The following is a 12,089-nucleotide window of genomic DNA, read 5'->3' as shown; positions in this document are numbered from 1 at the left end:
CAATGACAGTCTATCTCATGTGTCATTCATTGCAATGGCTTTTCTGTTATAGGCTCCAGCCTGTTTGGGACTGTGTATCAACAAAAGTGTTGGTTATGTTCACTAGCCCTCAAGCACATATTCTAATCAACTCTCTCTGACAAGAAACACTTCTCATTTCTTCAGGCAAATGCCTATCTAGGTCGACCACATTCAAAGCCTCGATGTTAAATGTCATTTCATCTGTTCCCTAGATAGGGAAACATCCACATCTTCTCCACTCAATATGACTCCCCTGATGTCTGTTAACAGCAACTGCCTCATACTTAAAGAAACATAAACACCCCCTTTTATTCTGGCCATTCTAAATTCTACTAAATAAAACATAAAATGAAACTAATATTTATCTGGCATTACCGTACTTATCTTAGAGTCCTCTGACACCTTCAACTATTTAGAGGCCACTTCACCTGGCACTCTCAACTACAGGACACCCAACTGAAAATCAGAAATGAAGCCCCCAAAATGGCTTTTGAGCAGCCAAAATATTTTGGCTTATAGCTTATGAATCAAAGTTCATGTATTACACTCGTAAAAGAGTCATTGTTCAGCTCAGCAAGTATTTGTTAAGTGCATGCTGTGTTCGAGGAATGTACTATGTCAGATGTTAGGAAGAAAAAGACAAAAACTATCCTTACCCTCAAGAGGCTTATATTCTCCTGAAGGGGTTGGAAGTGAGGTGAGGATTCAACACAGATAATTAGATCAGAGATAATTTTTTAAAGGGCAAGAACATCAATAGCTGTAGAGGTATGAAGGAAGGCTTGACGGATGAGGTACCACCCGACCAACCTGAACTTTAGTTTGTGGTCTATTTTAGATACCATTCTAATGAATTTAGTTATTTAGTTTCCTAGACCGCAGTAGATTAGACGAGGGACATAGAGCTGGCTGCCAAAATCAATAACACTGACAGCAGCAAGAAGTGACAGCTGTTAATGAGGGAGAAAAGAGACTACAAAAAGCAGAGAAAACAAGTTGTTGGAGAGGGGCGTTAAGTGCAGATTCCTGAGGGCTGTTGGAGGGAACTGTCCTGTGTGTTTGGGTACCTCTTGAGGAGGTTGCTGTGTTCTAGAGCAATCATTCTCCTAAGTCTAGACAATCAACAAAACAATAAACCAACCCCTGTTTTGCAGCATTTGTCTTTTTCTGAAGTGTAAATGCTCACACTGAAAATAAAACAATTTGTTCTCGTGAGCCGATATGTGCTGATTACAGCACACCCCTGCATACAGCCCATGTGCATAGCAAATTTTAAAAGAAATAGACTGTAGAATATAGTAAAGTACAAAACCCTAAAGTAATGCAAAATAGAATTTCTTCCTTTAATGATTCTGAAGGTACTTAGAGATTTTAAAGTGCTTTAGTGACATTAAGACTCTTAATTATCATTGTATAGAACTTTTGAGAAAAGATTTGGTGTGTGTATGTTTGTGTGTGTGTGTTGGATTCTGGTTAAATAGGAATGTACTCTAAATATGGTTATATAAAAATATATTTCATTTATAGAATTATATTTAATGATATAGTTAATTGATTTAATAATATATTTAACATAGCATTTAATAAAATTACATATTAATATATTAAATTTAAATATTTTTATATTTTATGTATTTATATTTATAAATATATTACAGTGGAGGGGAGTTTTAAGTTTAGGAGTTTATAGTTAGAGTGTTTCAGAAATAAATAGATGAACAGAGGACTAGAAAATTAGGAGAAGAAACCTCTCTCTCTCTCTTTCTTTCTCTCTCCCTTTTCTCTCTTCCCTCTCACTACGTCACTGGTGCCCTGTTAGAGTTTTCCCAGGTGTCACAAACTGAACAATAATTAAATTTTCCTTTCACAGCCACCAAACAACCTCTTGGGACAGTGGTTTATTTGTTTGTTTTGTATTTTATAACTATATTTCAATAGAATTATTTCCTTTGCAACCCTACTTATTTTACTTTATGTGTTTTAGAACATTATTCTAAGAAAGGGTCCCTTGCCTCATCAGACTTTCAAAAGACACAAAAAAGATTAAGCCCCTGATTTAGGAATTCTGTCATTCTAGGCTCTGTAAGGCAGTTCCTTTATTTCTTCCTTTTATCCATCTGCTCCCCCAAGGGTCTCAACATTTAAAACCTTTGCCCAAGAGTGGCCTCCTGCCCAATTTCTTTTCCCTCTCATTCCCTTACTGCCTCCCCCTAGAAAAATTGCAGAGCAGGCAAAACCCACAGTAATTAAGCCAATCCCAACTAAATCCCTTTCCTTAACTAAAATTCTCTGAAGTTGCCCACGGGGTGTTTCTCCCTGGGTGGGAACAGGGGTTAAAAAGTAATTGGAGAGAAGCTGGCAGCTTCTACACAAGGTTTTCCTTTTCATGTTACATTAGCAAATGTTTGCCTCCACAAGTCTGATTAATTGTGATCTTGGGCCCTTTATTTCCTTTTCCCTCCTGGAGGCTGCAGGAACTAAATGGCTTCAATTTGGGATGAATACACATTTATTTGCCTTTGACTCCACAGCTGAAAATGCTGAGGCAGTGGGGAGGGGTAGGGGGTAGGCACAGCCTGGCTAACTGGCTGTGGTGAGGAGCACGCCAGGGAGGGCATCTTGGAGGAGAACTTCTGGACCTGGCAGCACCCAAGAGTGGAAGCTGTAGTTAGTTGTAGGAGGAAGGAAATGAAATCTGCTGACATTTAGTTCTCTTTGTCCTATACCATATTTTACACATTATAAAGCAAATTTTTAACATTCAGTTTCCTGTCCAACCCTGCATAATCCCCTTAGGGGTGCATTTTAATTAAGTCTCCATAGGCCTACTGCTTCTGTGAACTCTTTTGCTAAAATCTGTACTCTGAAGGAGTTCCTGAAGATAGCTTTTTTGTTTGTTTTTCTATTTTATTATTACTCAAGGAAGATGATTCAGTGGAAAGATTTACAATCAGAGGACCTGGGTTGGAATCCTGGGCCTTCTTTTTATTCCCTGTGGGACCTTGGGCTAGTTTAGGACCCCTCTCTGAAATTCAGTTTTGTCATCTGTAAAATGGAGAGGGTGGACTAGACTAGAAAACTTCTAAGGTCTTTTCTATGTCTAAATTTATGATCCTTGTGACTTCACAAATAAAAATGCAGGATCTAGTGTTCCAACTGTTGGCTGGCCAACTTGGGAGTGCTTCATGGCAAAATTTGATTTGCATTTTCACCCCCTGGAGATAGGTTTGATGGTAGTGATGCAGTTTGGGGTTGCTGAGAACCCCAAAATGTCAGATTACATGGAGGTCCACCTGGAAAGAATTTGTGTACTCAAACCTTCTTTCAGTCAAGGTGGCAAGGTTAATTATAATAGAGCAGGTGAGATTCCTAGTGAATAAATGCAACTTAACAGGGGTAAGACTCATACATACATACATACATACATACATACATACATACATACATACATATACACATATACGAGAATGAGCTGGATGGGAAATTAAGCTGGATGGGAAATTAAGGAGTGGTAAATAGACTGGGGTTGGGTCAAGTGCAATAGTGAAAGGAGTTAAGTGGTCTGGGGTGGGTGAAGAGCCACTGTGAAAGGACTGTCAAGTATCTAGGTGGGCTGGAATGGGGCAGGTGTCTTGGGTGAAAAGCCAGTGATCTGGGCTGCTGAAATGTGTGGGAAACTAAGGACTGGGTTGCTTTCAAAGACATGGTCTTTTCCTTTTAAGGGTCCAGGTCCCATCACCCCATCAGTAGGATGACCCTGAACTATTGAGTCATCCCTGTTCAAGTTGTTGTTTCTATTCAGGAAAACACAAGATCTTGGGATCTTCCATTAGGAAGGCAAATCAGAAGCTGTTAGTCCCTATACCTGAATTAATGAATGATTATTTATTCATATTCCTGACAAATTATTGTGAAGGTTCAGCTTGAAAACTTCCATGGTTGGTAAAAAATTTCAGAGGCAGCCAGTTCATTTTTAGACTGTTGGAATTGCTAGAAGTTCTTCCTTAGGCTGAGTTGTAATCTTCCTTTCTTTGGCTTCTACCCATCAGTTCTGGCCCTTCCCTTTGGCAACAAGCAGAATAAGCCTAATCTTTCCATGTGATGACAATTCCAATATATGAAAACATTATCTAGTCACCTCATACCACACCCATTGGAGCCTTCTCTAAGCTGAATATCCCAGGTTCCTTCAATTTATCCTCATATTTCATGTTTCCTCATCTTCCTAGTCATCCTCCAAAAGTTATAGAATTATAAAATCCAAGAGCTAGAAGGCATGTCAAAGGCCATGAAGTCCAACTTCCTGTAAGTGCCAGTAGCTAGTGGGCACTTAATAAATGCTGGTTTCCTTTCTTCCTTCCTCCCGCCATCCCTGCCTTAGGATGAGAAAATAATAGATCTATAGCTGGAAGGGACCATTTTACAGATGAAGAAACTGAGACCCAGAGAGTTAAATAATTTGCTCAGTCATGTAGCTATTAAGGATCTATGGTAGGATTTTAACTCAGGACTTTCTGAGGTGAAGATTAGTGCTCTATCCATTATACTATCCCTCCTTTTACAGTTGAGGGAACTGAGACCCGGAAAAGTTAAGTGACTTGCCTAGGGCCACACAGGTAGTAATTATTATGGTGGGACTTGAACCCAGATTCTCTGTCTCCAAATCTAGTACACTTTACCACTGTAATATGCTGCTTTCCTCCACTGTCACAGTTTGAACCCCTCTATAGCTTAGATGGGTTTCATGAACTGCTGAGGTAAAAAAAAAAATCTCTTTGCTGCTAACTTGCTGGTGACAAGTCTGGTCTAGCATTTGGCCAGAAATAGGTGCTACACTCACCAGATCATAGTGCTCAGAATTCTTATTGAAAAGCGAGCCATCATTTGTTTATATCTGTCCCTCCAGAACCTCTTTTATTTTTCTCACAGCACCTTCAAGACCACTGAGAGAAATCACATGCACAAGTTCTAAGATATAATTCATCTGGGCCTATTGCCTTGAACTCATTGGCAATTAGGAACTTTCTTCTCAGACCACCTCATTTATCTTGGGTCTCAATACCCAATTAACTCCTTTCTAGTTTTACCATCATTCTGAATAGAGGAAACAGAAGCAAATTACTGTGGAGTTAAATAGTTCTGGGTTTTTTTCTCCATTATTTATTGCCATTGTCCCATCCACTCTAAGCAATGATCATTTTACATTTTTGTTCTCTTCTCCCTATGTATCTTAAAAAACCCTTTTTATTTTTTTAACTGCATCTGTAATTTCGTTGATATGGGAGACTCCAAAAGAGTTAACTAACTCCCTCTACAAATACAGATCAGTACCTGCTTTGCAATTTACATTCTCAGAGTGTTGCCAAAAGATATTGAGAGGCTAAGGGATATGTCCAAGGTCTTGTGTAATAGGGAGAACTTGGCTGAAGTCTTCCTGACCTCTGAGGCTTGCTCTGTATCCACCAGGTTACACTGTCTTTCTTGATAATCTTTAGCATTTTTCAAAAGTCTCAGCTCAGGTTAGGCTTTCTCCTTTCCAACACTCTTATAAATGTGTCTGCCTTTTAGAGATGGCACTTGGGAGGTGACTTGTGTTAGTGTGCATCATGAGTTAGAATCCAGGCATCTGGATGTCAAGTCCCCCCCATCTCCAACTTTCACCTTCTTTCTCCTCTGCTTCCTCCTTCCAGTATGCTAGCCTAGACTTGTCTGACATCGATTTTACTGGAGAAATCCAATTCCTTCTGGCTTATAAATTTCTTTGTGACATTTTAATGTGAGCTATAAATCAATCTATTGTGTTTATTTAAAAAAAAGAAAAAGCAACTGCATAGATGGAAGGTATTATGGTAGATGTAATAACTTCATTGTAAAGGGAAAAATTGTCCTATCTCCCAAGCACTGAATCTCCTTGAGGTCAATTCTCTTGTAAATTTTCAAAGCTATGAAAACTCCTCATTTCTCTGTGGCCCTCCTATATTATTGCAATTATATTAGATGGCAAGGGAATTGTTGCCAGATATTATCTTAGAAATGGGGAAATTATGAGCTAATTTCAAGGCATCTTGACTTAATGAGAATGTTCTTCATGAAGGGTACTAATATAAACCTTTAAAAATGACAAGAGGGATATATTTAAATCCTTTATCTGCCAAGCCAGGACAAATCTTTTCTGCACACCAATTCCTGTTATCTGACCAAATTGCCACCGTGCTTCTTTAATCTTTTCAAGTTTTATTAATTAAATTTTGGCCATGAGCATGGCTGTTTGTTGTTCTATCTCCAAATGCAAGTTACATTTTGGGCATTAGGACTTAATCTCTCTTTAAATGTCTCTCCTGAGAGAGGAGCCCTGGAGTGAATAATTAACAACAGGTGCTATGTACCATCCCCTTTGAGTCCAGAGAAGAGCCTTTGGCATCCCTGCCTCCTACCATACCCCTAGCTCAGCCTCAAATCCTTTGATCTGGTTTTACCAAACTTGTGCTATTTCTCCCATATAAATATGACCCAAAGTTTTGTTTCCCTGCTATTCTCTCATGTCCCATTCTCTTTTTTGTGGGGGAAGATGGGAGTGGGAAAGAGAGGAAGTTGGGATTAAGTAACTTGCCCAGTATCACATAGCTAGTAAGTGTCTGAGGTCAAATTTGAAATCTGGTCTTCCTGACTCCAGGACCATCCATAGTCCATCCACTGAGCCACCTAGCTGTCCCCTTACATCTCATTCTTTTTTTTTTTTTTTGGCAAAGCAATGGGATGAAGTGACTTGCTCAGAGTCACACAGCTAGTAAGTGTTATGTGTGTGAGGCCAGATTTGAACTCAGGTCTTCCTGAATCCAGGGCCGGTGCTCTATCAACTGTGCCATCTAGCTGTCCCTCACATCCCATTCTTAACCTGCCAAATGTTCTCCTGCCTTTTTTTAACATGCTTCTTGAAAAACGTCCTAAAGGTGGCCAAGATGGTGGATTTGGATAAATCAATCCAGCCCAGCTTTCTCCACAACAACTCCAGCAAACATCCAAGAAGCATACCAAGCCAAACAAGAGCTGCCTTTGGGGAGTAGGGGAGCAGCCAGTCTGTAGCTGTATGGTTCTGCATCCCAGTATGATTGCAGGGTGGAAGCTGTGGCTAAGCTCAGAGCTGATTGGCTGTGTCCCAGAGCAGGGAGTGGTGGCCCAGTCGGCAGATCTAGCTCAGAGGTAGCTGGAGGCTGTGTTCTTGGCAAAGAAAGAGCAGGAACAGGAATGATCAGCAAGTGTATGGCACTGACCCTGGATTGAGTTCACAGATTCAGCCCTTACATTGGTTTGAGGCTGACACCCAGTGGATCAGGACAGGGAACTCAGGCCAAGGGCAAGCCTGCAGTTCTACCATTCTGAACTTTCAGAGACTTCTAGCCAACTGACAGGGACTAGGGGCACATTGGAGCCCCAAGTTCTTTCACTCAGACCCAAAATGAGGTCAGGATATTGCAAAACTCAGACCAGCAAGGCAGTGAGCAGACTTTACATGAGATCAGGCTACCTGATGGTGCACTGCTAGTTTGCAGGGGGTTGGCTCAAGTCACCCCTGAGATCATTGGAGAACACAACACTTAATACCTGAAGAAAGCATCATCAGGACCCCAAGGAATACAAACTAGGACCAAGCAATGCTCTGGTATTCTGTCCAGAAAGATGAAGAACCTGGCCCTAAAACAAAGCCCCTACACAAGAAACAAGGCTGAAAGAATGAATAAACAAAAATAAAGATCTGTTTTGGTGCCTGGGAATCCTAAGACACTAACACAGAAGAAGAAAATATCTCCAAGCAAAGTCTCAAAAGAAAATGGCTTGACCAAAGGTCAACTAGAGTTTCCAGAAGACATGAAGCAAAAGTTATTGTTGTTGTTGTTTTTAAGTTAAAAATTATGTTATCAATGAAATGAGAATGATGGAGGAGATAATTAACAACTTAATTCAAGAGGTACCAAACTTTACCCCAGTAACAGATTCCTTGCAAATTAGAATGAACCAAAGAGAAATGATGCCATGGGATAAGAAATATTAAAACAAAGTCAAAAGACTGAAAAAATTAGAAGAAAATGTAAGGTATTTATTATCAAACACATCTGATCAGGAAACTATATCAGGAAGTGATAGCTTCAGAATCTTTGGACTACCTTGAAGGTTTTATATAGCACTTTAAGGTTTGCAAAGTGCTTCACAAATATTATCTTATTTGATCCTCACAACAAACCTTGAAAGTAGGTACTGTTATCTTCATTTTACAGGGGGAAAAAATGAGACAAGACCCAAAAAATTGAGCCTGGATGCCATGTTTTGATAAATCATGAAATGAAACTATCCAGATTTTTTAGAACCAGAAGGCAAAGTGAAAAATAGAAAGAATTTGCCAGTCACTTCTTGAAAGAAAAACCAAAGTGAAAAATCCTCAGGATGCCATGGCAAAAATACAGAACTTCAAATCAAAGGAAGCAGCCAGAAAGAAAAAGTTCTTACTGAGGAATTATAGTCAGGATCACACAAGATTTAGCAAATATCAATATAAAGAAGTGGAGATTTTGAGATACCAGATTCCAAAAGTCAAAAGAAATAGGCTTATAGCCAAGAATAACTTACCCAACAAGACTCATTATAATCATACAAGAGACTTATAGAAACAATGGAAAAATTTCTTTCAGCTATATGGATAGGGGAAGAGTTCATAACAAAAATAAGAGATGGGAAAGGTCATAGAATATTAAATGGACATTTTTTATTACATAAAGTTAAAAATTTTTTCACATACACACACAACAACAACCAATGAAGCTAAAATTAGAAGAAAAATAGTTACCTGAGAACAAAAATCTGTGCAGCAAGTTTCTATGATAAAGTTCTCATTTCCAAGATATATAAGGAATTATTAAAATTATAAGAATGAGTCATTCCCTAATTGTTCAACGATCAAAAGATATGAGTAGGTAGTTATCAAAGGAAGACATTCAGTTTATCAGTGATATGAAAAAATGCTATAAATCACTAATTAAGGAAGTTCAAACTAAAGCAACTTAGAGCTACTGCATCAAACTTATTAGATTGGCAAAGGTTTTTTTCTTTTTATTTAGTATTTTATTTTTCAACAATTATATGCGAAAACAATTTTTAACACTCGTTTTTAAAACTTTGAGTTCTAAATTCTCTCCCTTCCTCCCTCCTCACTCCCCCGATTGAGAAGGCAAGCAATTTAGTATAAGTTATATATTTGATATAGGTGTGGTCTTGCAAAACATATCCATTATAGTCATGTTGTGAAAGAAAACAGACCAAAAAAAAAAACACCTCAAGAAAAATAAAGAAAAAGTATGCTTCAATCTGTATTCAGACACCATCAGTTCTTTCTCTGGGGATGGATAACAGTTTTCATCATAAGTCCTTCAGAGTTGTCTTGGATGGGCAAAGATTTTTAAAAAGGAAAATAACCAGCATTGTAGGGGCTGTTGGAAAACATGCACATTAATGCACTGTTGGTGGATCTGGGGATTTTGGTCCAGCCATTATGGAAAGCAATTCAGAATGCTGACCAAAAAGCCATTAAATTGTAGATTCCCTTTGACCTAGTAATACTTCTATGAGGCTTGTATCCCCCCCAAAATAAAAAAAACCCAGAGGAAAGAGACATGTTTGTGCCAAAATATTTATAACAACTCTTTGTGGTGGTAAAGAACAGAAACTGAGAACTGTGTGACTTTGGATAATTCACTTAACTTCTGTCTGCCTCAATTTCTTCACCTGCAAAATGAGGATAATAATAGCACCTTCTTCACAAGGTTGTCATGAGGATCAAATGAGATAGTGTTTATAATGAGCTTAACATAGTGCCTAGAACATAGTAAGCACTTAATAAATACTTGTTCTCTATCCTCCTTTCCCTTCCATGTACTCTGCCTTCCAGGTAAATTGGGCTGCTAGTTGTTTCCAAAGGCCTTGGTGTACTCTCTTATCTTTTTGTAGACAACCATCCCACATAACCAGAACTGCAAAGCCCACACAGCTGGAATACTACCCTTTATCCCCCTCCCCAAACCTCTTCCAGTGATATGAAGACTACAACTCCCAATATTCCCAAGTTAGGCTTAAATCCTTACCCCATTCCAGTGCACTGTTACATTCTCTTGCTTCTTTCTAGATCAAGCTTGAATCCTACCTTCTTCAAGAAGCCTTTCCCAGTGCAGTTAGTGCCTGCATTTTGTGATTGTTTTCCATCTATTCTGTATGTATCTTACATGTAAATAGTTGTTCACATGTTGTCTTCCCCACTATATTGTGAGACTATTGTGACCATGGAGACTATTTTTTTTCCTTTTTTTGTAACCTTGGCACTGAATACAATTTCTAGTGCATAATAAGGGCTTAATAAATGCTTAATGACTGCCTTGAATGATTAGATACTTAATAAATATTGGATAAATGAAAGACAGTATCAATGCTCAGGGCAAAGAACACTGACTTTGGAGTCAGAGGACCTGGTTCACATATTGCCTTGGATACTTGCTGTCTGTGTGACCTTTGGGAATTCACTTAGCCCCTATTGTCTTCACTTTCCTCCTCCTTCTCTTATCCTCATGAGAGGGGTAGATTAGATGACCCCTGAAATTTTTTGCAGCACTAGATCTCAGACCTTATGAATGTTAAATGATTCCAGAACAAAGGAATTGACTGACCCAGTGTACTATGCCCTGGTCAGAACAAATCCAAAATAGTGTGTCCATTCAGGGTAATATATTTTAGAAAAGACATTGACAAACTTGAGTATGTTCAGAGAAAGATGTCCAGGACAGTGAAGGGATTTGAGACCATGAAATGGAGATGAAGAAAGAAGATGAGGTGGGATGAGGAGGAGAATGGTCTCAAAACTGTCTTTAAGAAATTGAAACACTTGTTCTGTCTGGCCTCAGAAAGCAGCACCAGAGGCAATAGGTAAAAGTTGTAGAGAGACAAATTTAGGTTTTATGTAAAGAAAAAGTTCTTATCTATTAGAGTTGTCTAGAAGTGGAATGGACTGCTTTGGGACCCAATAAATTCTTATTCCCTGGACAACTTCAAGTAATGGCTGAATGATGTCTTACCAAGGATATTGTAGAGGAGGATTCTTTTTCAGGTATGGGTTAGTCTAAATGGCCCCAGGCTTCTTTCCAACCTCAGATTCTAGAGTTGTGCCCTCAGAACCATGGACAGCTCCCAGATATTCTTGAATGAGGTAACCATTGCAGGTTTTATGTGTGGCATAGAGCCCCTTCCATCCCCAAATCTGGCCAGGACCTCCATTAAGTGTTGCCAAAGGCCGAACAAGCCAGGCTTAGACTCAGAATGAGGTGGGTTTGTCCTCAATAGTAGCTTATATTTATATAGTATTCCACATTTTACAGAAGTGGTGTGTGTGTTTGTGTGTATCAATATCTCTCTGCGTCAAAAATAAACAATTTTTAGAATAATCACCATTTTGTAGGATCCAGGCTTCTTCTTTTTTTTTTTTTAGTTCAGATAATCATTTTGATGCTCATGATATGTTAACAGCAAACTGGAATTTAGAACTGGGGTTGAGAATATATCCTTTTTCAGTCCTGGGTCACCAGGTTCCAGAGTAAAAGACAGTATCTTCCTCACTCTACTCATTGTTTCTTTTTGTTCCACTTTGCAGATTTGAAACTTTTGAGGTGAACAGCTTTGAACAGTTTTGTATCAACTATGCAAATGAAAAACTCCAGCAGCAATTCAACTGGGTAAGCCTCCTGTTCATACTCACTGGTTAAACTCCCTTTGTTCCATTGGTTCCAAGGCCTCTTTTTTGCTCTCCTATGTTAATTTTGTTTGTTCTAGTCTCACTCCTTGGATTCTAGTCCTTTTGCATCATGAGGAATAGCCCATACTATACTATACTGTACATACTAAGAGGTCTGAATCAGGGTGATATACTGTCTGACTTATTACCCTTGGCTCTTGGGCAGTCCAAACTCTGATGCAGCCCAGATTGTTGAAAGCCACATTTAGTGATTTCTGTGGTTTGAGCAGAGATAGGTGGTTTG

At 38.9% G+C, this 12,089-nt stretch overlaps 1 protein-coding gene across 1 annotated transcript in view; it reads left to right on the top strand.

Moving 5' to 3' along the window:
• The window catches only part of MYO5B (myosin VB), a 532,192-nt gene that overhangs the window by 323,896 nt on the left and 196,207 nt on the right, over nucleotides 1–12,089 (top strand). Inside the window, exon 11 of the mRNA XM_027868890.1 lies at nucleotides 11,705–11,786. Within this exon, the coding sequence (XP_027724691.1) occupies nucleotides 11,705–11,786 (82 nt within the window). The remainder of the gene's footprint in view (nucleotides 1–11,704; nucleotides 11,787–12,089) is intronic.

This window comes from Vombatus ursinus, unplaced genomic scaffold (genome assembly GCF_900497805.2).
Source record: "Vombatus ursinus unplaced genomic scaffold, bare-nosed wombat genome assembly UNPS02014791.1, whole genome shotgun sequence".
Taxonomy (NCBI): Eukaryota; Metazoa; Chordata; class Mammalia; order Diprotodontia; family Vombatidae; genus Vombatus; species Vombatus ursinus.
This window is presented reverse-complemented; position numbering and strand designations above follow the sequence as displayed.